The sequence below is a fragment of the Poecilia reticulata genome, linkage group LG1 (genome assembly GCF_000633615.1).
Source record: "Poecilia reticulata strain Guanapo linkage group LG1, Guppy_female_1.0+MT, whole genome shotgun sequence".
Taxonomy (NCBI): Eukaryota; Metazoa; Chordata; class Actinopteri; order Cyprinodontiformes; family Poeciliidae; genus Poecilia; species Poecilia reticulata.
The window spans coordinates 3,433,290-3,460,860 of NC_024331.1; the positions used below are offsets into that span (position 1 = coordinate 3,433,290).

At 40.7% G+C, this 27,571-nt stretch overlaps 2 protein-coding genes across 2 annotated transcripts in view; one reads left to right on the forward strand and one right to left on the reverse strand.

Annotated features, from left to right (window-relative positions):
• lrba (LPS-responsive vesicle trafficking, beach and anchor containing) overlaps positions 1-27,571 on the forward strand; it is a 233,103-nt gene that overhangs the window by 138,628 nt on the left and 66,904 nt on the right. The window contains exons 40-43 of the mRNA XM_008405468.2: positions 23,535-23,652; positions 23,798-23,900; positions 25,517-25,632; positions 25,736-25,848. Coding sequence (XP_008403690.1) covers positions 23,535-23,652; positions 23,798-23,900; positions 25,517-25,632; positions 25,736-25,848 — 450 coding nt within the window. The remainder of the gene's footprint in view (positions 1-23,534; positions 23,653-23,797; positions 23,901-25,516; positions 25,633-25,735; positions 25,849-27,571) is intronic.
• On the reverse strand, positions 434-2,328 carry mab21l2 (mab-21-like 2). Its single transcript, XM_008397371.2, has one exon. The coding sequence runs from the start codon at positions 1,867-1,869 to the stop codon at positions 790-792; it is 1,080 nt and encodes a 359-aa protein (XP_008395593.1). The 5' UTR covers positions 1,870-2,328; the 3' UTR covers positions 434-789.

A 27,571-nucleotide genomic window follows, 5' to 3' on the forward strand; every position in this document is an offset into this window, starting at 1 on the left:
TATATATATATATATATATATATAACCTAAGAGGAGAGAAATAAAAATTACTGGACCTACAGGTGGTTTTGAAACCTCAGAACTGCGTGAAATCGTTTCAATTGAACGGTGTGTGTTTATTGGACAGGAACCAGCTCTTGGTTAAATCTCCTGAACAGCACAGAAATAAATATGGCGACGGAACTGATCAAAACTGTATAATTAATAATTCACTCATTAATCAGATGTAAATATTTGTTCGTGATTTTGCCTGTTTAAGCTGAAAGCTGAGATGCTAACAGGGAAATAAAAACTGAGATAAACTCCGTTAATTCTGTTGCTTCATTTAGATACTTTTTAAACATTTTCTCTTATGTTTTCCTATAATTTATTTTGAAAGATATCATGGAAGTCGAGCCAGATCTACTCGTCAAAGCATGAGGCCAAGTTGTAATTTAATTTGCAACATTTTATTAACATTTCTTCTGAAGTCACATAATGGAAAAAAAAATGAACTTGGCACACTACAATCTTTCACTTAGCGATTTTGTGCATATATTTAAATAAAAGGTTCTTCACTTTGTGAAAACATTTCAAGAAGACAGAAGGAAATGTAGGAACATTTATCAGAAATTTGTACCTTCACTTGTTTCTGCGGTAGCGGCCCAATTTGCTCCGATTTATTCAAAGGGTTTGCTTTGCTGCGGCTTTTTCTTTTTCACATTTCTTGGAGACTCGGTTGCAGAAGTCTTATAGATTTGATCCCAAAAACAAAACAAACAAACAAAAAAAAGTCTCTCGGCGCTTGTTCTATAATTTGTCCAAACTTTTGGCGTTGGTGAGGATTTCTCTCGCTAGTCTCCACGTCTGCTTCGCCGCAGCCTCCAGGGCCGAGTGAGGCTTTCCCTGAAACAAGTCCAAGTTTGGCAAGAAGTAGTGGGGGCATCTGCGGCACTGCAGGCAGGAGATGAGCTGCAGCAGGATGCCGTTCAGTCGGTCTCCCAGGCACGACTCGTCCCAGTCCGTCTCCCTCGGGTGTTTCTCGCACTCGTACAGCAGCAGGGTCTTCATGTGGTAGTTGTTGAGCGGCTGGCCCGGCAGCTCCAGGTGCCGGTCCCTCAGAGTCTTCAGGACCGACAGACACTTCTTCCTGCAGCCGCCCATGAGCAGCCTGTTCTCGGCCTCGCTGAACTGCAGCACCCAGGCGTCGCTCTCCGCCGAGCTCTGCTTCCCCGTCAGCGAGTAGCACTCTTTGGACAGGAGGTTGAAGCCCTCCGCCTTGACCTCGGCCACCCGGTTCGGTCCGGGCCAGGGGATGTGCGGCATGGGCCACTGCGCCGCGCTTCTGGGCCAGATGCCCGTGCACTTGAAGGCGGGGGTGATCTGCACCACGTACCGCTCCCTGATCCTCAGCTTGACCTCGCTGGTGTCGGCCACCATCTTCACCACGTCTCGGTAGCTGCACTTGTCCACGGCCTGCGCCACCAGAGTCTGGAACCGGGAGCGGATCTTTCGGGCCGAGAGGTAGCCCGAAGCGGTGATGAACTCGACCCACAGCGACATGCTCCTCTTACGGCCGTCACTCAGCTTCAGCACCGCGCAGCCGGGCAGCGAGCCGTCGTCCACGAAGTTGAAGACCCCCATCTGGTTGAGGTAGAGCACCACCTCGAACTCGTTCGGGGAGATGACCTCCATCCCCTCGTAGCGCGCGTCGATCTCGCTGAGGGAGCTGATGAAGCGGGGCTCCTGCACCTCCACCTCCTTGAGGACATCCGACACCACTTTGCAAACCTCCCTTATGGTCTTCGCAATGGCCGCCTTGCGCGCTTGGCATCTCTCGTTGTAGTATTTGTTGAGCTGGTACACCAGCTTCGCCTGCGTCGCGATCATGTTGGGGCAGAGGTCCGGGCTGTACACCGGAGAGTCGCAGTAAGTTGACGGATCCAACGCTTACCGGTAAAGCCAGAGGCAAAAGCTTCCAGAGCAGCGAAAAAAAAAAAAAAGAAAGAAAAAAAAAGGAAAAAAATATGTTGGATCAAAGTTTTTTTTCTTTTTTCTTCTTCTTGCTTTTAGCAGCGGATGGACGTCAGTGTGAGAAGGAGGAAGCGGATAGAGATGAATCTGAGCAGCCTGCTAGATGATCAGTCCCGGTCATAAGCACTTCCAGGGAGTCATATTCAGGTTCTGGGTCAGAACCAGGTGGCTGCACAGGCTTAAAGACACCGCGCTGCTGGAGCTTTCATCTCTTCTTCGTGCCTTTCTCTGCCCTCTCTCACTTTTCGTCCACTCTCAGCTCGGCGCTGGGTTTGAGTAGTTTATGAATGGCTCCTTAAGAAGAGTGAAAGGGGGTCGGGCTTCTCCTCCCGCAATCATGTGCGGAGCTGTCATTGGAAGCAGCCAATCAGCGCCAGCCGAGAGGATGACGGTCCTGCCGGAGCCGGGGCAGCAGCAGCGGCGGCGGCGGGGCTCAGCGGGCTGCCCGCTGCTCGCAGCTGCACGCCGGGATGCAGAATCGTCCGACTTTCAGCCCAGCTCTCTTCTTCCTTCAAGTTGATGTTTGCCTGATGCGGACGATTCGGGCCGGTCCGTTTAAACAGCAGACATTTTAGAACCTTTTCTGCGCCTCTTCTTCTCTTCTTTTTTCTGTTATTTTCTTTAAATAGACATTTTTATTTCATTCTTTTTTTTACTTTAATTCTTTCTTTCCTTTGACCACCGCCATCATTAATTTCTGCCCACAGCCTTCGTGCAGTAATTCTAGCTTAAAACCTCAGATAACCGCGGTAGTTAAAATTTTCCCCCCCGTTTTTAAATTTCCTAAATTAATGTAAATTAAAATGCCTAAGGCTTTCATATTTTTACACATTTGAGTATTTCTTTTCACGTTCGTGTGAGTTAAAATCATATTTAGTATGAATTGTAAATATTTAGTAGCTCATAGTTTTTGCTTTATTGAACGCGTTTCTCTGAACCACCTGCAGCTCGGCCTCCGAACACCAGCAGCTCGGTTCGCTCTGGCTTTTATCCCGATCCGATGGCGCAGGTTGGTGTGATAAACCCTATTTAACTAAGCGGACTCATTTCAAACATTTTACTTAACATTTAGTCAGAAACCTGATGCATATTTGGACCGCAGATCCTCCTCTGCCTCTTCCTCTCTCACACACGGTTAATTTGCTCGTGGGTTTATCTCCATTAACCTTGTCCATGCTGAATAATTTAAGCAGGGGTCTTCTGGAGGCTCTAATTGAAGTCCCTCTTGTCAGCTGTTAGACTTGTTGTTGCTGAAGGAAAAAAAAAAAAAAAAAAAACTCCAGTCACCGACACACCGCGGTGGTGTGAGCCATATTTACGCATGTCTGAATGGAGGTAAATATTCTCCTGCAGGGACAGAAACTTTTAGTGTTTTATTTTTTAATCTTTCGCATTTTTGAGCTTTTTTTCCCCTTTGACGCTCAGTTTGGAAATTTGAGAAAAAAAGTTTTGTTTTGGATAAAAGTTATTTTGTATTCAAGTTGAATTTATGTGTACCTTTGCAATTAAAATATAAATGACTTTTCAAATATGTGAAAAGATTGTTGTGATTGGGAACGGCACTGCAAAAACACAATCTTAACAAAGGACTTTTGGTCTACTTTCTAGTGCAAATGTATTATTGAAATAAGACAAAACTAACTTGCAAGTAAGTTTTCAGCAAGAAATATAGGAGCTTGTTGTAAGTTAATACTTAATATTTATGGGAGAATGCTACTTCCACTGGGAGTTTATTTAACTTATAACAAGACTTTTTCCCCACATTATAAGTGAAATAATCTGCCAGTGGAACAAATGCTTTTTCATTAATATTAATTAATTACTGAGTTAAAACGAGCTCCAATGTCTTGCTGAAAAGTTACTTATGAGTAAATTTTGCCTCATTTCAAATATACCAAGACATTTGCTCTATAGAAATTAAGAGTAAAATCCTCTGTAAGATTGAATGTTTTTGCAGTGAGTTCTGTTGTCTGTTTCTCTGCCTCGCGGTGATCAGACCTGCTGCTGGACTTTTCTGCTGCTCTTGTTGGACAGTAGAAAATGTCCTGCATGTTGACGTCAAACTTCTCCTTCACGCTTTTCTGAATTCTTTAGAATTAATGGGAATTCATAATCTTTATTTACTGCTGAGTGGTTTCAGATGAGGCCAGAAATGTAGGTACGAATTACTCTAAAAACTCACATTTTTGGACACATACTTTAGACCTGGTCATCAAACCAATCCAAACTGAGCAACGTATTTGATAAATAATAGAGATGAACGATCTTTGCCTTCATGGCTACCGCAGAGTTGAGACTTTCTACGGTTCAAAAACTGGTAAATAAGTTGGTACAGTTATCTGAGTTTGATTTTTGATGCCCAGATGAGTGAAACGGTCTGGTGTTTTTCCTATAGTAATGACATCAGGTTTCATTTATGAGCTCATTATTCTTTAATGTAAATAAGGCCTGTTAACCTTTTGAAAATGTTCTTCTCCTCTGGTTTTACTTGAGATGGCAGACTGTGTTTTATGAAGGAGTAAATCAGACAATGATGAAGCAAACTGCTTTCATATTTCTGAGCTTTTTGTTTACGTGGCATACAGGAAGTTAAATGACATTTTAGCCCCATTAAAGCAGTTTAGTGTATTAATAACTGATCCCTAACATGAAAAAGAGAGTTATTAATGTGTGAGCTGGACATTTGGTTTTTCTATGTTGCCCAGCTACAGTTGAAAGACTACTAACTTAACCAGAGTTATTTGGAAAATAACGTTCGACTCCTCTTACTCCTCTACTTACAAGGGCAGACAGTTGTTGTTATCTCGGCGCGGTTATAGAAAATGAAATAAGTCAGAAAAAATGCGGGGCTGTTGGATTTCAGGGTGAATGTTTCCTTCCAGCCCCACTGCCCCTCAGAGGTCAATCAACTCCACTTGGATCCAAATGTTCAGAAGGATATATTCACTGTAGCTTGGTGAAATATTTGACTTTAAGAAGATGAGTAGATTCTGAACAGAATCCTAAGGATCTGCTTTGCTTTTAATTTCAGTGCTAAATGCTGCATATGTTGGATTCTATGGAACAAAACTCGAGGCAAAAAGATTGAGAACTTTTATTAAATTCACTCTGTAAAGTAAATGGTTAGCAACAATTTAAAATATTGTTCATTTAGCAGATTGGTGTAAAACTGCAGTGATTATAAGGATAAAAATACAAATCTATAACATTGGAATCAGTTTTTAAATTTATTTTCTATCATTTTGTATGAAGCTTCCCTTAGATGAGAAAGTAACACTGGGACTTTAGACAAGAGTTATAATAATCAGACTGCATATTCCTTCATGTCCTTTTAATATAAACAGGGAAATCAAGAAGTTTTGAAGGTATTCTAATTGATTTATTTAGTTTTTGTCAGTTTTGAGTCATCCTCCTTAACTTCTGTTAGTTTAAAGGAATGTGCATCAGACTATAAAGTAACAATATTAACAGATGTAATAAAAAAAAGTCAGAATATGAAGTTTAATCACATATAAATTATTTGGCTGCAGGGTTTCCCTCTGCAACCTTGCTAAGCCCAGCGGTGATGACACCAGACAGTCATTGAGCGCCCGGCCGTGTTTTTGACTGAATAAATGTTTAAAGTTGACACGAAATATGAAAATATAACCAGGTAATTCAGAGTTATTGGAAGACCTCATTAACGCCAATTATAACGTCTTAGAAAAGACCAACATAAAAAAAAAACAACAAAATAGACTTAAAATAAGCAAAAAAATGTTTTGCACTTCAGCTGTTTCATCCTAATTAAAAGGTCAAATTTTTCATTCTTTATTCGACTAACAAATGTTTAACCTGGTGTGGGAGCAAGTAAAGCCTGGTGGCCTGCCAGGCTTGTAACACACTGGGGAAAACCCTGAACTGAGAACAAATACCATACCATACCATACCAACTTTATTTATAAAGCACTTTAAAACAACCACAGCTGATACAAAGTGCTGTACATTAAAACACAGCATAATAAAAAAATAAATAAATAAAAACTCTTACAGTTTAAAAACAAAAACATACACTCTAAAACTAGATCCCGCAGGAGTTAAAAGCCAAGTAAAATAAATGGGTTTTAAGACGAACTTTAAAAGTGGACAGTGAAGGGGCCTCTCTGACCTGCAAAGGCAAGTCATTCCATAACTTAGGACCTATGACAGAGAAAGCCCTGTCCCCTCTGAGCTTCCTCCTGGATCTTGGTACCTCCAAGAGCAGCTGATCTGCTGACCTGAGAGACCGATAAGGTACGTAGGGGTGAAGAAGCTCAGAGAGGTAAGCCGGGGCAAGATTATGCAGTGATTTAAAAACAAACAAAAGAATTTTAAAATGAATCCTAAAATATACAGGCAGCCAGTGAAGTGAGGCCAGGACAGGGGTCACATGCTCCCTCTTCCGAGTTCCTGTCAAAAGTCTAGCAGCTGCATTCTGAACCAGCTGCAGACGTGAGAGCAGCGACTGACTGACTCCCAGATAAAGTGCGTTACAGTAATCCAGTCGAGTCGAGATAAAAGCGTGGATCACTGTTTCAAAATGTTGCCTGGAAAGAAAAGATTTCACTGATGCCAATCGCCTTAAATGATAAAAGCTGGACTTAACCACGGCTCTGATTTGGCTGTCCAATTTAAAATCACTGTCCACCTTAAAACCAAGGTCCGTAATAACATGTTTAAAATATACCTCCAAAGGTCCAAGGTCAACAGAGGAGGACTCAGAGGAGCCACTGGGTCCAAACACAAATGCACTGTTAAGAAAAAAAACATTTTGCTTAAAGTTGGATTGACAAAGAGAGGCCAACAGTGACTGAACTGTTGACAAAGTTAGTTAAATTAAATGTCTTCCCAGCTAAGATAAGAGCAACAGAAATGATTGAATAAACATTAAAGAGTGACCCTTTAATCCAAACTATAAATGTTTTCTGTAGCTTGGTGCAGGTGTCGACATCTTTGTTTCAATTCATCTTCTACCTTGAGCTGGCCCTCATCAGCCACCGTCTCAGCTCCCCTTACCGTCCTCTGCAGGGCTCTGTGTAAGAATAAATGAAGTCAAAGCAGGTTTGTCTCACGGTGAAACTTTTAGCTCCCCCCCCTCCCTTCCTTTCACTTATCTGCTACCTGTGTGTTTCTTGCACGGCTAACCTGACTTTCCTTCACACACTCATATCTCTTGAAAACATTAGGACTTATCTGCGTTCGTGGAAAAGTCTATCCTTGATTTATAAGGACTGGATAAAAGATCAAGAGGCTGTCGAGGAGCCCTTTGATCTCAGCCTGTGTGACTCCACTAAGAAGAGCACAAAAGTGTCCATGGCTCTGCAAATCTGTGCCAGCTCACAAGCAACCCCACTGCTTCACTTTTTCCTCCCCTTTCCTTTTAGTCCTTCCTCTATTTTTCTTTTCTTTTATTTATTTTTTTTATGGCTTTAGCCGTTTTCAGACACGGTGCCAATTGAAGTTGGCACCGTGTATGAAATGAAAGAGAAAAGATGATCTAGTCCTCCTAGATCAGCAGTATGCTGTCTTTAACGTTTGAAAAGACGTTTTATCTCTAATTCTCGCTGAGTACATTTTGTCTAAGTTCACTTCTTTGGTTTTGAAGATATTTGGAAATTGCTTATTTTTTGGCAAATTAGCTTCCATGAGTAGAACAAAGCTAACAGAGGGGAAGTAAGAAGAAACAAACAAGCTGTAAATATTCTGTTCCTTTTGTTGTTGTAGATGTAGCTTCAAAACATGGAGGAACTTCTAAACTATCCATTTTATATCTTTGTTTACAATATTTATTTCTATGTGATATTCACCATAGTGGTGGTGTTAAAGCTGCAGTAGCTATATAACTTTTATTTAAAAAAAAATTGTTTTTTACATATTTGTTGAAACTGTCACCATGTCATGAAGGTGTGATATGTGACAGATAATGTGTGGGGGAAAAAATCAAGCTGCTCTGCTTTTTCTCAGTCCTAACTAGAAACAACCAATCAGAGCCAAGAGGCGGGTCTCAGCATTGTCAGTCACCACCCCCTTTCTCCCTGCTTCTTCCTTGTAGCATTCCTTTTAGCATTGTAAAAGGAATGGTCACCAATGACGGCAAATGAACGTTTTTCGTTTTTTTTTCCTGTAACGATGAGTCGTTTTTCCGATTAGGACATTTAGCAGCGAGTACACAAAGTTGATTGACAGCACATTTCTTCAGATGGAGACAGTAGCAAGGCAGATTGATCTTTTCTCAGATTATCCATCTCACATTGTCGCAACATGGTAACAGTTTTAACAAATATGTTAAAAAACAAACAAACATACTTTTCATAAAATGTACATACTGCAGCTTTAAAAGACGACACGTTTCTCTGGAGCCACAAGTTGCGGAATGCTTTTTTGTTGACAATTTTCGAAGATTTCCGTCTTTCATTCTGCTGCCAGTACGTTGGGTGTAAACAAAATATATTGAGCGCATGTGTGCGTACGCCAATGTCCCACAGACATGGGACTACCAGAGTGCATTTCTGATGTTCTTGTTCACACGTTTTGTTGATGTGCCCCGAACCCAGAGAGAGCCAGCTGCCGGCTCCACGTCGGGCCTCAAAGAAAATCAGTGCAGGCTGCTAATTACCAGGCAGGCCGTTGCATCTGCTCTGCAGATAGCAGAACGGATGAAGTCACAGAGCAGATGTGCTCCTGATTTTGTGCCTGTGTGTGTGTGTGTCTGTGTGTGTGCGTGCGTGCATGCGTGTGTGTGTGTGTAAAAATCTGAGTTAAGCAGCACACACTCCATGTTAGACAGCAGCCATTAATATTGGATGTGGGGTTACTGTAGCTAAGGTGTTCCTGGAGCCTGCCCAGACTTATTGGACCAAAGAAATACATGCAGAATATTTAAAACGCTACCTTAGCTTTAGTCGGTTTTAACCATATTACACAATCTCATCAGAGTTAAGAATTAATTATTTGAAAGTGCTTGTGTTTGAGTTTAACTATCTGATCAGCAGATATCTAAATTCTGACTGCAGCTGGGGAAAAATAAGAAAGCACAAAAGTTATTGAACAGTTTTTCTGAAGGCTCCAGCTCCAAAGAAAATCTGTGAATTATGCATTTAATACCTAATTTATCGAACGCTTTCATTATAGTTCTATATTTATAAAACCTTTACTTTTTAGGAACTTTTATTACATTTTTTAAATAGTTAAATAAAAGTTAACGTGTTTATTTCAGATGTCTTCAGTGCGAGTTGTCAGATCTACAGTAAAATGTCTTGTCGACAATCTTGGCAAATCAAACTGATTCTGATTGTGAAATCTAATTGCCTGAACAATAAGAATATGAACGTCTTTCTATAAGCAAAGATGATGCATTCGTTTCTAGTTGATTTTATTGTATTTCACCAAATATTCAAATTGTTTTATTTAGCATCTTGAGATAAGTCATGTACATATATATACTTATTTCATTCATTTACACTTTAAAATGAACATGTCATATTTTGTCAAAAGTTTTGATTGAAAATGACTAATTTGAAGAAAAAAAATCCTTTAGTCTACCCTTTATGTTTGTGTTTAAAAATTTGTGCTAAAGAACAAGATTGAACAACTTGCAGCCGTTGCTGTTAACGCAGGAAGTCACGGTTTGCACCACTAAGGTGGTGAAACGTTCAGAAGTCGGTAAAAACAGAAATGGACAAGAAAATACTTGAGCACCTTAAGAGTAGGAATTGACCTTTTTATCCTCTTCCATTATTCTGAGATGAGTCTTTATTAAATATGAATCCTGCATGCATCATGTGACCCAGAAACAAAAACCATTGAACATGAAATACAACAAACGTAGATATGACTTTGGAAGACCACCTCTTCTTATTCATGCCCTTGAGTTCATTTCATATTTAACTTATTCTTTTAAAAGATATATTCGTGTTTTCAAATTATATTTGGTCAGTTTCTTCTTTTGGTAAAAAGTTTAGTAAAAAAAAATTATTTTAATTCTACAAATTTAGCATAAGAGGTCTTTATTCATATTAGACTTGCTTTCTAAATAAAAAAAACTATAAATATGCATATTAAACTTGGCCACCATTGCTTGGATCCATGAGAGAAAAATAATTATTTGAATTCATTTTATTTGAAACGTCTGTATTCAGACTGGACCGTTTATGACTTCCTCAGGTTCCAGGGACTTTCTAAATGAATTTGATCTCCGATCCTTAAAGTTTTCCAGCTGCTACGCCCATGTGGTTCATTTTGGTACACAAGTGTCAGCCTTCTGGGGGTCTCCCTTCCACAACCCCTCCGCTGGCTTCACCAAGCCATCCCAGTCACCGGGGACGACCTTCGGCTGGACCTGCCAATCACAAAGAGCCATGGCAGCCAGAGGTCTCAGAGAAGAGGGAGCCTATTGATTTTCCAGTTAGAGCATAAGTAGTGTGTGCTGTAGGACTAACGGACGGGCCGAGCAGGTATGTCATTATCAATGAGCCCGGGGAAACGGATTCCCTGACTCTCACTCATCCATATTGGTCTCTTTACGTTCCCCACCAACCTCCATCCGACTCTCCTCCATCCCATTCTTAGACTATTGGTCAACGCTGATGGAGCTCTTCCCAAGATGGTCAATAAATCGCTCAGCCAGAGTACAGCTCCAACTAGTTGAGTGATGGTTTGGGATGACCTTCCTTTCTGTTTCCGCTGCCCTCGTTTTCCTCCCTCTGATATCCAGTTGCAGTAATTACAGCACCTGGCAGACGTGAAACGTTTCCTTAGATGTCCAACGTTGTGGATTTTCTTCTTCTCTTGTTATATTCCAAGATGAGAACATATTCAGCTTTGAAGATTCTCAAAGTAGTTCTTTTTTTTTCTCCACAAGTAGAGCATTTCTGCTTTATGCACAGTTTCTAATGTCCCTCATCATCTGATTTAGGTTACTTGTTCAACATAGAGCCATTTCACTTTCACTGACGATTAAAGTCAGCTAATGGCACGTCAATCAATCAAGTTTATTTGATTGATTTCAGCAATATGACAAAGTTCTTTACATCGGGAAAGCACAAACATAAACACATCATACAGTCAACTGTTGTGAAAACCAATAACAGATGTTCCATTTTGTAAAGAGCCATTATTACAATCATCAACACACATCAAATATGTTGGTCAGTGTTCCATTTAGTATGACTCTAAAGCCATAACTCTTATCGTGTGGGTTCTTAAGTCTTGATTTATAGGAAGTCAGTGTTTTGGATGTTTTACATCAGTGAAGTTGGAGGATGAGGCTCAGAAAACTGTTGGCTTCTTTGGTTCGACGTAGAGATCCACCAGCTCCAGATTTATGTCCAGAGCAAAGGAAAGAAAAAGTTGGACTACACACTTACTAAAACAGTCATCTGTGTGTGTGCGCGCGCACGTGCCTGAGCGTGTGTGTGTGTGTGTGTGTGTGTGGGGGTGTGTGTGTGTGTGTGTGTGTGTGCGTGTATCCCCTCGAGAATGTACCATGGACTCATCTTACATCTGAGATTTCCAAAAGACCATCACCATTTCCAGGTCCAGCAGACTGTTAAAGAATGGAGAGAATTAAACGGTGTGACTTTACAGCATCATGTCAATCCTTCCTGTTCTCTACTGGAGAACATTCTGTGTTAAAGTAGCAGCCTTAGGGCTGGTTCACACATAGCCTGATATCTGGGAAACCAAATGGATAATGTGATTTGGCATTTCGTCCACAAGTAAACTCTGTTTAATATCAACTGAAAATGACTGATTAAAAACTCCTGCCAAAATGAAGATTTGCACATTCTCCTTTTTTGCGTTCGCCATGAGAAGTATGTAGTGACGTAACTTGCAGACAGCTGACATAAACTGCTTGTGCGTGGGCAAAAATATAAATTTCACATCGGTTTGAAAGGCTAGTAAATAGATTTCGGAATGTTTTTACAAACGCACAACATAGTTCCAGTACCGTTTAAATTTTCATTTCAGTTAACGGAAATTTTTTCTCAGTTTCACATTCCGTTCGTTTTAAGCCAACTACGATAACCTTGGTGGTAACCAGTGTGAGGTCAGAGGTCACAGAGAGAGGACTTACCCTGCTGGTAATCACAGGAAACCACTGGACTCCCACGTCTCACCGTCTAATGATGACTAATGTCTCTCTTCTCGTCTTCTCCACAACAAACTCCAGCCTCTCCCTTGCTGCCTGTTTTTGACCTGACTTTGGACCTCCAAAGCCACCACCAGTACCTGCCTCTCACTTAACCAAGCATATCAGGACAAAGAGCCCCCCCTCCTCAGCTCCCACCACCCTGCACCTGAGCCTTACCCCTCCATCATGTTCTGTCTCTGGGGTTGACTGGACCGGCCTCCCCTCCCCTTTCCTTTGATTGATCCCTCCCCTCTCCATCATTTATCCCCTTCGTCTGCCCCCGACACGCATGTCAAAGGCAACACACCAGCCTGATGGATAAGCCTGTTTATAGATGCCAGTCTGGCCTGGTAGGCCACTGATATTACAATCAGCACCTGTGTACCTGCTGTTCTGGCAGACTTCGTTATTCAGCCGAGGTCAGCAGACGATTGAAAGATCGATGTCCGGGCGCCGCTTGTCCGACATTGGAATTGTAAATGGGCCGTTGTTTTTTGCCGGCGAGTTCTCCGCTGCATCTTAGATGAGGCGACGAGTATCCGCGGTGTTGAACGTCCTCTCGTGAACACGAGGAGAACGATAAGACAGAGGAGTCTTGGAGCGATTTTAACAAACCACCGGTTTTCCCAGAGTAGAGATGTGCACTGGCTACATGTATTTTCTGTGCTAGAGAACAGAACAGTTACTGCAGTGAATTCTTGCGACTGCACTGCCATTAAGGTTAATGGCCCGTTCAGTCTGGTTTAAGCTGCACAGCCACAGGGAAACGTTGCAGATTGCTCATCCACGACTTATTTCTCCGACAGCATAACACAGATTTTTTTTCTCCACTTCTGAAAGCCATGTAAATGTTCCGCAATTCTCACACAAACACAATCTTTTTATGATAAATTACTCTTTAAAGTGGCCACCTAGGCTTCTAACCTAACAGCTCCATAAATAAAACGTAGAGCATAACTTTCATTTGCTCTGTGGATTTTATCTCTCCAATTTGCTTAATGGCTCATTTGAAATTTGTTCCACAAGAGCGGTAATACATTTATTCCCTCTATCTAGTAAAGCAATTGTATGGATGTCAGGCTGGATCAGTTTACAAGTTTTGGTTAGCTTGACCTTTTTTTGACTTTTCACTTTCTCACTACTCCAATAGGGCCAAACAGTAGCTATAGATAAGCCACTGGTTGCTGTTTTTAAATATAAGTTGTTTTCCATATGTTAATTTACAGCTGAAGGAACCAGTTTGTGTGGATTCTGGAACAGTGTCTGATAACTCTGATAATTTAACATTTTGCATAAAATTGATCAGTTGTTGTATTGCAGAGGTGTCATCAGGAGTTAAAATTTCAACTGCATCTTGATCACTTAATTAAATAAATCCTCCATCTTCCACGATAATCCAGTCATCCGTTTCATTTTTTAATTTTCCTACCGACTTTATTCTCGTGTTATTTCAACTTTATTTTTGTGACGTTATGACTTTATTCTTTATTTTCTTATTTATTATTCTTGCTTTCTCAGTGTTTCCCAAATACTCCGTCTTATCTTTCTCAGTATTGCTGCGTTTGGCAAATATGAATATATTTTTCTGATTCTCACTGACCTAACCAAGAGGAGTTTGGTCAGATTCAACTTCAGACAGTGAGAAAAACGGTGGATGTCTTTTTATTTGATGTTTGTAAACTTCTGGATTCAACCAGATCAACTTCGACTAAAATATATTGAGTTCCTTTCCATTTCCGAGGTTGCTCTATCATCTCTCTCACCCAATCCTATTATTTTTTCTCCTGCTTCTTACTTTGTTGCTTCGGCCCGGAGTTCCTCAAGAAGGCTGTGCTCTTCACTCCACACCCACTTAATCTGGTGACAATAGGGGGATTAAAGAAGAATTTACTTCACCAAAGCCCCACACCAACCCCAAAAAGCCTATCCATCACTAAATGGTGAAATGTAAGAGTGAGGGAAAGCGGGGAGAATGTGATAGGAACCGGCCAGCAATCTTAACCTGTTGGGTGTTTGCTATGGTAGCTTATAAGACTGAAGAGGACCAATGGCGGCGAGTCTTGGACTGCGTCAATGCCACAGTGGAAACTCTTGGATGTCTCTTTGATTGTCTGAATACATGTGAAAAGCACATTCACGACTTTCCCCTTTCTGTCATGTGCCAATTTATTTGGAATATCTAAGAAATATTTAAATTTTTTTTGTGCTCTTTTTGTATTCTTATATGCCCAATCATGTCATGAAAAGCATAGAGATAAACAGTGTAGATGTTTTTCTTGTATTGTAAACCCAAATCAAAACCCTCCTAAAATTGTAAGTTTTCTACACTTTTATTGAATGTGCTTCATACCAATAAAATATTGAGTTGTGCATCATCACTGCTTTCTTTTTTTCCAACTCTTAAGATGCAACCTGGTTTTTTAAAAAAAAAGCTGATTTAAACATTCAAAGGAAACAAAAACGGGGTCCTCTTCTCTCATCTTCCATACTGATTATTGTCATAATTGATCAAAATTACAATTTGGGTCACAGATTTAAAATTCATGGGACATTTTTTGCTCTCTTGTCACTTTCGTTTGTAATATTTCAAGGTTTTACTTCTACGATTGAATGTTTAATACATCAGTGCACTGAACTCTACTTTTCTACCAATTAACCCCAGAATCACTGCAGCGTTTCCCTAAATCCACACAAGACCTTTTTTTTTGTCCTCACATCAAAAAGGGATAAGCTGCCCCAAATAGGAAAGGGGGTGGGGGGAGGCTAACCTGTTAGCAAACAGTGAAAAGAGTCAGAAAAAGGGTTTAATCCTTATTAGGCTAAATTCAGACTAAGTGGCCTGAAAAAAAAAAAAAAAAAAGGTCCTTTCAAAGGCGACTTTCTTTCAGAGTGTAAACTCTTGCTGCGTGACGTTTCAGGCTTAATACTGGAAGCCTTTGGGCCTCATAACACTGCACTTGTTGCAAGCTCAGGGTGTTTATTTTACTTCACTCACACTTGACCGTAGCTACTTAGTCGGGTTTATTTACTTCTTTGTAGTTTGACCTTGTAGTTTGTTTTACTTCTCTCAAAGTGTCGTTGCTTGACGCGTGCAATGATTTGTCGACTTTTTCTACCGTGTAGCACTCCCAATTGTTATCCGAGTTACAGGAGAAGCCTGACATATGACATATTTACTTTCAGAAGTGGAGCATTGCAGCCTAAACTTATATTTAAGATGAAAATGGGAAAAGAGTTGGAAAAGAGGGGGAAAAGGGAGTGAGAGGAAAGGAGATAGGAACAGAGGAGAGAAAGAAGGATGAGAGTACGAGGCAACACCCCATCTGCTTCTCCACCTGCAGAAAGGGAGAAAAAAAACCCACAGCAAAAAGTATATCCTCAACTTCCTAAAATAAGGGTCTATTATTATTTTAGGAAGGTGACAATATGCGAATATTAACAATCACTGAAAAGTACACCGCACTAATTAATAAAGGACGCAACAAAGTGTGCATCTGTAAACGCCTGAATCCACACACTGTGTGAGCACACTTGTGTATCAAACACTTCTCCACAACAATGTTCAGAAGTGGCTGTGAGAAGATAGACATCTGCCCCAGAACCCCAGGCAGGGACAAACCCCCAACCCACCCGACATCTTGACCGGGACCATCAGTCTCCACTCCTAGCATAGTGATAGAAATGCTTGCATTGGGGACAATCTGTGCTTCCAAAGTAACATAAAAAGGCAGACTGCAGTTTGCAGATACACACCTGAACAAAGATCTTCACTTTTGCAAAGATGTCCTCTGGTCCGATGAAACTACAGTGGAACTGTTTCGATATAATGACCATTTTTACATTTGAAGGAAGAATGTGGATGATTGGACCATGGGAGTGGCAGCATCATGCTGTGGGGCTGTTTTGCTACAGGAGGAACTGGTGCACTTCACAAAACGGATGGCATCAAAGAACATTATGTAGAAATATTGAAGCAACATCTTAAAGACATCGGCAAGGAAGTAAAATCTTGGTGGTTACAAAATGGCTTCAAAACAATAAAGCTGACGTTTTTGCTGTGTTCATCACAAACCCTGATATTAGTCTTATGGAGGAGTTGTAGGAAGATCTGAAAAGGTGTGTGTGAGTGAGGCGGCCAACAAAATGGACTCGATTCTACGAGTTCTGTCAGCAGGAATGGACCAGAACTCCAACAAACTACTGAGAGAAGCTTGAGGAAGGAAACCCGAAATCACTCTGATTAAAAGACAGATTTTCCATTTACTGATCAAATGTATATAAATCTCTGAATTCGAGGAAAAATTCAAAAAAATGTTGTTGGCAAGTTTTCTGGCATTTAGCGAATAGAGATAATTTAGCCAATTCTAATTAAACTAAGACAAGAAAAGCTTTGTCTAATGTAACTAAATATCAAGTTTCAAATGCACATGCTTGTATGTATGTTTATACTTTTTGTTTGTCTAACTTTGCTAGCTAGCTCTGGATAGGTTTTTCTCATTTTCATGGAGAAGATGACCAAACACGTCATGTTTTTTTTTTCTATAGACTCCAGCTCAGACAGCGAAGCCTGACAATGACTCTGGAAGCAGAAAGAGAAGTCATGTGCTTCCCTTTCCCACCGATACACTTTGTGCTCTGTAGTATTGTTTTTCCGTTTGTCTAATTCACGCATCAAACAGCCTTCCTCTTTGTATCCGTAACGAGCTTTGACTAAAACATGTGCCGCCAATTTTCCCAAGTCTTTAAAATCAAAACGTGTCATTGAACCTCTCTACCTCTTTGTTCATGTTTCTTCTCCCTGTTTTTATTTATTTTTTTTCTTTTCTAACTATCGCTCAATCTCAAAAGCAAAATCTGTCTTAATTGGCTCCAGAGGGCTTGAGGAGACTTTATGTCAGTGGTGATGAGAGTCCTGATTGGTCCAGAGGCTCAGGCACCCAGCAGACCCTTGTTAGTGTGCGGGGTCCTTTTGCCTGCTCATTAGTCCGATGAACTCGTTTACTGACGGGGGGTGACAGGGCCTGTTTGGCAGTGTAGAACAGAGGAAGTTGGGGGATATGATGGGGAGAGGAAGATGAGCACAGAAGAGATGAGAGTCGCAGTTTAGTGCCGTTAAATCTGAGCCTTCTCCCCCATGTGCTTGTAAAGTGTTATTGTTGCGGATCCATTACTCTGTGATCAGTCTAGCAAGAAACGACACAAGTGTGGCAATCTATACCAGGTGTATACAACCGCCTGCATTAGTTTATGCATATTTGATTTGGATCTCCCCTCTAAATGTATTGTTTGATCCTATGTACAGGTGCCTTATAATACATTTAAATATTTGAAAACTAGGTTGCTTTTGTGGAAACCTCTAGTTCGTCTGCATTGCTGAGTTTGGTGTCTTCTCCCATCTTCCTCTTTGCAACACTCTGCTAATTTTCTGAGGTTTTGCTGAGATGACTTCCTCTAGAATCATAAATGCAGTCTTTGGATCTTAAAGGGCCAGTATTATGCCAAATTTCCAACTTTACATTTTGTTATAAAGTTATTTCCACATCAAAACATACCTGAAGGGTTGCCTTGATTCTTTCATGCATGTTTGAGAAATCCTTTAATCTCCTGTGGCAACCATTAAGATGTGCCAAACGACTCCACTCAGCTCCTTCAGACTAGCCAGCAGCAATTAGCAAACACCTGGTGGAACTGCGCATCAGCTGAGCTCATTATAGGAGCTACTTCTCTCTGAAACGCTGGTAAAAACGTTGCTAAAGGTTTAACAGAGAAGTCCTGATGTAATAACTTCCTGAAGGTGGAGTTTCAGAAAGAGCAGGAGTTTAAAGAGACAGTGGCCCAATTTCAAGGCGTTAAATTATGAAGTCAATTGTTTTTTTATATATACAGCATTTTAATAACTGAAGTTAACAGTTACCGTATTTTCCGCACTATAAGGCCACTGTATTGTAAGGCGCACCTTCAGTGAATGGCCTATTTTAAAACTTTTTTCATATATAAGGCACACTGCATTATAAGGCGCATAGAATAGACGCTACAGTTAGGGTTACCACCCGTCCCATACAAATGTGGATGTGTAATAATACTGAAGTGGTTCCCGAGTACTTTATATAGTCATTGTTTCACTCATGGTGTTGGTGTTGCAATATTGTGCCCAACTGCTTTCTGGGTAACACAGACCAACCGACACGCTGCCGCCGCAGTCTCTGTCTCTGTCTCTCCCCCCCCTCCTCGGTCGGCGAGGAGAGCCTTCTGCGACTGGGCCGGGGTGTGGCCGGACGATGGTCACCCTTCTCCGTTCGCGCACAGCATGTTCGTGGAGAACATGGTGATAAATGATCTGCAGACGACTTGATTATCAGGTCGGTAGGTAGATAGGTCAGTCAAACTTTATTAACAAACCAGCATTCTGACAACTATCCCAGCATGCACCTCGCGCTTCTTCTTCTATGGGCAAAATGAAATCGGCAGTTGCTTACCGTAGTTGCTAGACCTGTTGTGGCTCAATATTGGTCCATATATAAGGCACACCGGATTATAAGGCGAACTGTCGGCTTTTGAGGAAATTGAAGGTTTTTAGGTGCGCCTTATAGTGCGGAAAATACGGTACTTAATTGTGCTATAAAATGGAACTTTGTGCCTGTAAAATGCATAATACTGCCCCTTTAAAAATTCTTGAACATCAGCTTTAAGCCAGAAACACAAAATTTAAGAAATGTTAATATCACTAAATTATCCATAAAATAAGTTCCCTTACATGACCTGTAGGGATAACTTTTTTAATTGTTTAATGTATAAAGATCCAGCTTTAGATTTGAAATGTGAATGGAAGGGGAGACTGTACGACTCGTTGTGTGTGCATGTTTTTGTGCATCAGTGTTCTGTTCACCGATAGGCTCAAGTTTTTTTTCATGAATTCCATCAAGTTCTTCTCATTTTGCTTGTCTCGCGTCTGTTCTGATGTTGATGGATCACCTCTCTTCCTCCCGCTCATTAATTTCATCACCTTATCTCCCACACCACTTCATTTGACCAAAAGGTAATAATAAATCCCTCATCCATTATCCTTTAACCGAGGCAGCCACGCGGAAATACTTAATAACAGGCAACAAATTGAACTTCAGTCCCTTCTTTTTTCTTCCGAGGACGCACAGCACATTAAACACAGCCTACAAATATGCATATGCCATTCATCAAACTCCGTTTATGAGGAATTTTCCAGCACTTCTTCTCCCTTCTTTTTTTTTTTTTTTTTCAGTTTGTCAAATAAGCATCACTGGTATCTGGCACAGGCTTCTCTCTTCTCTCTGACCAAATATTCTTATCAGCCTAAAACCATGCACACACTCTGGGCTTCACAGCAGCGACGGCAGATGAGAGGCTCATTTATCTTGCACCGTGTTCCTGATAGTCTCACCGTCGGTCGCCGTGCTCTGCGATTCGGTTTCAAATAAATTGAATTTGTGTTGCCGTGACTTTCCACCGTTTCTAAAGAAGCCTGGTTCAGAAATTAAGAGGTTTTTTTTTTGTTTTGGTTTTGAAAAGGAAGGAGAGATGGAGAGGCACAGTCCCCGAGATTCAGTGGCGACAGTTTTTTTTAGTGAGCGTGTGTGTGTGTGTGTGTGTGTGTGCGTGTGTGTGTGTGTGGTTCCACATGGCAGCCACAGTCACCCGGCCCCTCTTCATACGTCCTTCTTCATTTCTGTGGTCTTTTGGTCGTCTGACAGAGACAAACGACGGTGCTTCAGAAATGAGCAGCGGCCTGCCGCACAAACAGGTTGAGAGGAGGAGGGAGAGCCCCGCAGCCGCGGCTCCATCCTTTGTTTCCTGCTTGGCTGTGTTCTCTGGCGTGGCACTTTAAATTGATCTTGTGGATGTGCGAGAGCCGAATCCATGGATACTGTTCCACTCGAGATAAAACATCAATACGCTCTGGTTTCAAGCTGCTGGCCAATTTAACATTTTATGTCTTGAACTTTTTGTACTTCTTTTGTCTACTTCATCCAGATATAGATATAGAGAGAATAAACTATTTATTCGCGAGGGGAAATTGCTTTGTTATTGACAAGCTAGTCTCGTATAAAGTGTTAAATATCAATGAATACAAATATTACCATGCGGCATGTAAATATAAAATAAATAAAATATAACATGAATATATATGTAAATAATAGTTACATGTAATATTAAATATATTTAAATAATTAATACGTCAAGTGTGACTTTAAAGAAATTTGACTTTGTAATTTAACACCTTGAAATTGGGCCTCTGTCTCTTTAAGAACCTTTTTCTCTTCAGAAAGTCATCACAACATGGCTCCTCTATTAACCCTTTAACAACGTTTTTACCGGCATTTCACTGAGGAGTAGCTCCCATAATGAAGTGTTTGCTAATTGGTGCTGGCTAGTCTGAAGGAGCTGACCGGGGGATTTTGGGGGAGGGTTGCTCTGAAAAGCGGAAGTTTTGAACCTGCAGACGGAGGAGCTGTGCCTCGAAGGCGGAGCTAGTTTCACCCAGGTGTTTTGTACACCCTAATGGTTGCCGTGGGAGATGAAGGGATTTCTCAGTCATGCATGAAATAATCCAGGTAGCACTCCAGCCATGTTTATGAGGAGGGGATAACATTATAACGTGATGCAAAGCTCAAAGTGGATTTTACATCACATTGCCCCTTTAATGTAACACAGGGAAAACAAAAGTTATTTTACTTCATTTCTGGTTTCCATTGTTCACATTTTTTTAAAGCTCACTTAGATGTATGTAAATGCAAATGTGATATTGCAGCATTGCTGTTGCTTTGATTTCGCCGGGCTCATGTCCTGCGCTGCGTCGTCCCAGAGGAAGGTGGAGCAGCCATAACTCCAACTCAGACAATCACTTCCACACCACCTTAATTTGTCCAGACGTGGTCGGAGCGGCGAAAGCATTACGGGTCGGATAGTTTGTCAGCGCTTGTCGCCCTCCGTGCTTTTTCATCTGCAATGGAAAGGGACAATGATCTGAGGAACATAGTGCTATTTACAGCGCTGCAGTAGATTCATGGTCTGGAGAAAAATATGACATCTGGCAGCCTCCACTCCTGTCATATCTCCGCAAGGAATCGGGGGACGGGAGCTTCATCAGTTCCATGTCGGCCGTCTTCCTGACACCCAGAGTGAGATCTTAGTGAATTCTGGGAATGGAATAAGTCAGCTGCTCTGGTGGAGGTGAAAGGTCATAATCCATTCACTCAGTACAGACTGACATTTTATTTTCAGAAAAACATATGGAGAGAGAGCTTAAAAAAAGATCCAATTAGATCTAAGAATCCATGTTCAGACCTACAGTAATACAGCACAAAGGGGCAACATTTGCTGCCTGTTACATGTATGTTTATTATAAATGATTAATTGTGCGATTGAACAGCAATGCTGCTAAAACTGACATCCTTGTCCTCTGCAGCATTTTTCTCCTTTTTCATAAATACAAACGACATTCTCTTGCTGGCTCTTGTTCACATCTGTGCTAATATGTCTGGATATTTATTCCTCTTATGAGGGTCATGTTTTATTTCGAACAAAATGTCCTTGTCCGCATTTCAAAAGCTGAACAAAATATATGATCACTATTTCTCCTAGTACCTCTAAAAGTAATGATGTGTTTATAACCTGTTTGCTCTTCTGGGCAAAACATTGTTTTATACTCTTTTGTTGCTTTTCAATACAAATCTTTCACTTTTCATTACTTTTATTACTACAAAAGACTGCAAAAAGCCTTTTTTCACAGAATTGACCTTCATCTTAGAATTTTGATATTTTTTTAAATCAGAATTTGTAATTTAACTTGAGAATTTTGACTTTTTTTCACAGAATTCCTAATTTAATCTCAGATTTTTGACGTCAGTCTCTGAATTCTGTTTTATGATCTCAGAATTTTGATATTTCTATTCTGAGAATTCCTCATTTCATTTCAGAATTTTGACTTCAACTTCAGAATTCTGACTTATTATCTCGAATTAAATATTTTTTTCACCCCTAGAATTGCGACTTACAATTTCAGGAAAAAAAAAGTCAAAATTATTTTTTTTTTCAGTAGCTGTAACTCTCTTCCGTGAATTAGAGCTACAGACAAGTACAGTAAGTCTGATAAAGTACAGCCTTACTGTACAGTACAGTCTTACTGTATCATATTTTGTATCATATATATCATATTTTGGTGCTACAGAACTCTTTTCCTGGCCGGTCCTCCTCTTACTGGTCCCGGCATATGAAGACGGGTCGCCGGTGGCAGCAGCACCATCTAGCTCCTCTGCGCTACTAATCCGTATTTAATTGAACTCCAGAGACTCTGAAGCCAGGCTGTGATGCAGGCGGCTCTTGCTCCTCTGAGAGACTCTGTCCTCGGTTAAAGGGTCTCAGCTGGTCCCGTCTGCTGTCCCCTCGGCTTAATGAGCTCTTTAACTCAGCTCTGGGTCCTGGTTGGCAGCTCAGATTTAAATATTTCTGAATAATAACCTTCATCTAAACCTTTCTCCGACTGCCCCGGTGGTCCCCTTCTTAGCGTCCGAGCACATCCCTGCATGCAGCCTCGTCAGGGGACGTGTTTCCACGTGAAACAAAAAGCCAGGCTAACAAAGCAGTGCTAAGTAGGTTAGCGGTAAACCAAATGCTGCATTATCTGGAGCAGGGCGGAGCTGAAGCTTTGGGTCTGTGGGGTTCGGCGACACGCGTCGGAACAAGACCGTCTGACAGCACTGCATGCCCCAACCCAGCTAACTCATCCAAACATTTGGAGCGCAGGGGCAAGATGATGTCTGACGTCTGAGGCAGATTCCACTATGGAGACCCACAAAATAGTCGCTCTGCAAAAACAAAAAAATCTTACTACAGATTTTTAGATCTAGCTTCTAGTTCAAATATCTTACTAAATATGAAATACAGTAACTTACAAGTGACTTTTCAGGAAGAAATAGGAGCTTGTTTTAAGTTAATTCCTTATTATTGATGGACATATTTCCCTTATCCTAAGTAAAATAATTTGCCTATTCCAGAACTTTTTCATCAATATTGAAGTATTGACTCTGAAGCTCGTACATCTTGCTGAAAAGTTTTGAAGTGTGCTAAGATATTTCTACTGGATACTAGAACAAAAACTTAATAAGATTTAGTGTTTTTGCAATGCAGATGTTTACTATAATACCTTTGAACTTTGTCACTCCTGTCACAACAAAACTGAATTGAACACTTTCTCGACATTGGTCGTGCTGCGCCGGTTGCCGTGCCGTCACTATTATCTGAGTGTTGGTTCTCATTTATGGAAACAATGAATGAAACTCTTGGTTCAAACGCAGCCATCTGACCAGCCTTTTTCCTCCTTTTTCTTCTGTTTTCCCAGATATTGTCCTACACTGAAGGTCTTCATGGAAAATGGCTGTTCACAGAGATCCGGGCCGTGTTTTCCAGACGCTACCTTCTGCAGAACACGGCTCTGGAAGTGTTCATGGCAAACAGAAGTACGACTGAACAAAACATTCACCACAATTTTAAATCAGTACACTGTACATTTAACAGCACAGTGAGCTGTTAATGTTTTTAAGCTGATTGATAATTTGCTGATTTATTGTGTTATGTTCTTTGCATTCTTATATTTCTGTGCAGCGGCCGTCATGTTCAACTTCCCAGATGCAGCCACGGTAAAGAAGGTGGTCCACAGCCTTCCTCGCGTCGGATTGGGCACAAACTTCGGTCTTCCTCAGACCAGGTCGGACCTTCTCTGCAGCTTTGTGTTTTGAAATTTAAATAATACAAATCTTCGTCCAGACACATTTTTCTTCTTGCTCACAGATCCTTGTTGGATACAAACTGTGGCAAAAGACTTTTGGTCAAGTTAAGAAGCAAAATGAAAACATCAGCACTCATTCTCAGTGTTCGTATCATAGCTGTAGTCAAAAGTTGCTACTTTAACCAGATAAGTCTGGAGGCAAATTTAGGATTTTTCCAGATCTGGATAAGCAAGAAAAAGAAAAACGTATTATTAAAAAGTGGTTATTTTTCCAGGCTGCCTTAGCCATCCATCCAGCTACCCAGTTAGAATCTTAGCTTCTGCATGTAAAGCTGCAGGAGGAAGCTGTCATAAGACTTTGTAGCAATACAGCCCTTTTTAAAATGCAAATATCTTAATACACTTGAAATAAGACAACTCTTTTGAGCTTTACATCATATAATGCCATTTTCTCACAAAAAGCATATCACGAGTGTTGATTTGATTATTTCACACATGTTTGAAAAATTCTTTAATCTCCCTTGGCAACCATTCAGATGTGCAAAATAGCTGGGTGGATCTAGCTCCGCCTTTCTGGACAAAGCTCCTCCTCTGAGCTGCAGTTTCCAAGCTTCCTCCCCTGTAACTTCCACACTCGGCTCCTTCAGACTAGCCAGCTGCAATTAGTAAACATCTGGTAGAATTGTACATCTGCTGAGCTCATTATGCGAGCTACTTGTCATGGAAACACTGGTAAAAACATTGTTAAAGGTTTAATAGTTGAGCCAGGTTGTTTGCAAAGTCAAAAACCTAATTTCAGGATAGAATGTAATAACTTTATTAAGAATAAAACCTTGTTTTGTTGTTGAAATGTAAGCCTTTTTTTAAAATGACATTTATAGTGAGAATCGGTATAGAAGGAGTGTGTGTTTGTGTGTGTAACAAGCACAAGTTTAGGTTGTGAGATTTTACTTGTTTCTATCAGTCATTAATCACAGCAGCTTATAGGCTGCGTAGCGTCTGCCGCTGCAGAGCCTGGCCGCAACAAAGCACATTTTCTATCTCACTGTGCCACAGCATTCATTAATGTTGGAAGTTCATTCTGTTTGAAACGCTGCTGGTGTCATGTTTTCAGTTAGTTTTTTTATTTTCAGTTAATTTTTTCTTCTCCACACAAATCCTTTTCAAGATGAATCTTTAGATTATCAAAAGTAGAAATATATTTCAAAAATTCTCATGACATTCTGATTGGTTCACCAGTGTTTGTAGTTTAATTGTGAATGGAAAGGGTAAAATGAGTCATTTAAATTTAGTGTATTTAAATTTAGAACAGTTTCTTTCCTCAGAGGTTTAATGAATATAATCACACACTCTGACATTGATTAATTCCATCATTTTCTTTTGTTTTAATTGGATTTGGGTCGTTCATTTTCCCCCCCCTGCAGCATCTATCATGCTGCGGGCCATGCGTGTGTACATTCAACCTACATGTACAGTTCATTTGTCTTCTTAATTAGCACGACTGTAAATGTGTAGGGTTTTTTTTGTTGTGCTTCATTCTAATTGTTGTTTCTACTTCAACCTTTTCATTGAAGTCCTTCTGATTTTCCTTCCAGGCGTATTTCTCTGGCCACGCCCAAGCAGCTCTTCAAGACGTCCAACATGACGCAGCGCTGGCAACGCCGCGAGATATCCAACTTCGAGTACCTGATGTTTCTCAACACCATCGCTGGTGAGCACACACTCCTCTGTTGTGTGCTCACAGACTGAACATGTAAACTCTGTTTCAGTCGTGATTTGATGGTCCATGCTTCCTTCTTCCTTTACGTATGCAGGTCGCACCTATAACGACCTGAACCAGTACCCGGTCTTCCCCTGGATCATCACCAACTATGACTCGCCAGAACTGGACCTGACTCTGCCTAGCAACTACAGAGACCTGTCTAAGGTAACACGCCTCAGGCTCGTCCTTTTCATCGAGCTGCGTTAAAACTCTGTGTATAAATTTCGTAAAGTACATTATGTTCATCTTTTTGCTGTCATCTGTCCATTGTCCTCTCCAGTATTCTGCAAAGTTAAATTCTTACTTTTTGTAGTTTCAACTGTTTACTTTTAGTTCCTCTGGAATCATGCATGCAGTCTTTGGATCTTAAAGGGCCAGTATTATGTCAAATTTTTAGCTTTACATTTCCCTCATCAAAAACATACCTGGAGTGTTGCCTCAATTTTTTTCATGCATGTTTGAGAAATCCTTTAATCTCCCGTGGCGACCATTCAGATGTCCAAAATGACTCCACTCAGCTCCTTCAGACTAGTCAGCACCAATTGGCAAACACCTGGTGGAACTGAGCATCTGTTGAGTTCATTATAGGAGCTACTTCTCAGTGTAATGCTTGTAAAACATTGTTAAAGGGTCATAGAGGAGCCATGTTGTGATGACTTCTTGAAGGCGGAGTTTCGAAAAGAGCAGGAGCTTCTTAAAGAGACAGAGGCCCAATTTTAAGGCATTGAATTACGAATTTAAGTTTCTTTTAATAACTGTTGGTTACTTGTTTGAGCTAAAAAATGACACTATGTGGCTGTAAAATACATAATAATGTCCCTTTAACAGAGTTCAGGATTATTACTGATTCTGGAAAAGTGTAGAATTTAATATGGATATTCTTCAGCTCTGGATAACCATTGAAAAGTATTAAATGTGCTCTCTTAATGACATATCAGGTCTGATATGGGAAATATCAAGGAAGCAGGCAGCAGAAGTCCAAATGAAAAAAATTGAGAGAGATTCAGAATGTTTGGAGAAGCATCTTATAGAAACCCCTGAAATTTTGGTGTTTATCTGCTCCACTTTTGGAAAAAGTGACATATGTCCCAAGAAAAAAACATGACAAAGAGAAAAATAATTATAAACCACATATTTAACTGTGTTGGCTGCTGCATTGCTGGTTATATCCTGTTAAAAGATTCTAGACTCTTAATTCTTTGAGTCTATTAAGCCAAACGTCTTCTTATTTATGTTTTGACCTTCCACAAAACACCAGGAAGTGAAGTAGTACTCCCAGTTAGCTTCAGGCAGCCAGTAAATGTGTGTAAAAGCATCATTCCATAACTCATAAACACTGACTCCTGCAGCTAAAACTGCTTAAATGATTCTCCTCCACATTGAGTGCGAATATTTACTTGCATGAACTAAATATTTCGCTTTTCCACACCTACACCCACAGACAGGCAGAAAGTCAGAAAATAAGATGCGGCTTGCCAATTCCCCAGGTTGTGTTGGTTGTAGGAGGACAGAGGATTAGATTTAGAGTATCAGGTCTGATATGAAATACTATTTGTACTTTTATTTTTTTTTGCTATTTTAGGCTCAAGTGTACAACGTCGTATTAGGGCCGCTGTAGATAAAGAACAATTCCGACAAAAAAAAAAAAAACACGTAAAAATCTTGAGAAAAATCTCTGACATTCACTTAAAAAAAACCTTGGAAATTTCTCAGTTCCTCAACTCGGGACGTTGTGGGCCGGTGGGCGGAATACTTCGAAGACCTCCTCAATCCCACCAACATGCCTTCTGTTGAGGAAGCTGAGCATGGGGACTCTGGGCTGGGCTCTCCAATCTCTGGGGACGAGGTCGCCGAGGTGGTCAAAAAGCTCCTCGGTGGCAGGGCCCCG

Excerpts from the sequence above, each read along its gene's own strand:
- mab21l2 (XM_008397371.2), bottom strand. The coding sequence starts at position 1,869 with ATGATCGCGACGCAGGCGAAGCTGGTGTACCAGCTCAACAAATACTAC.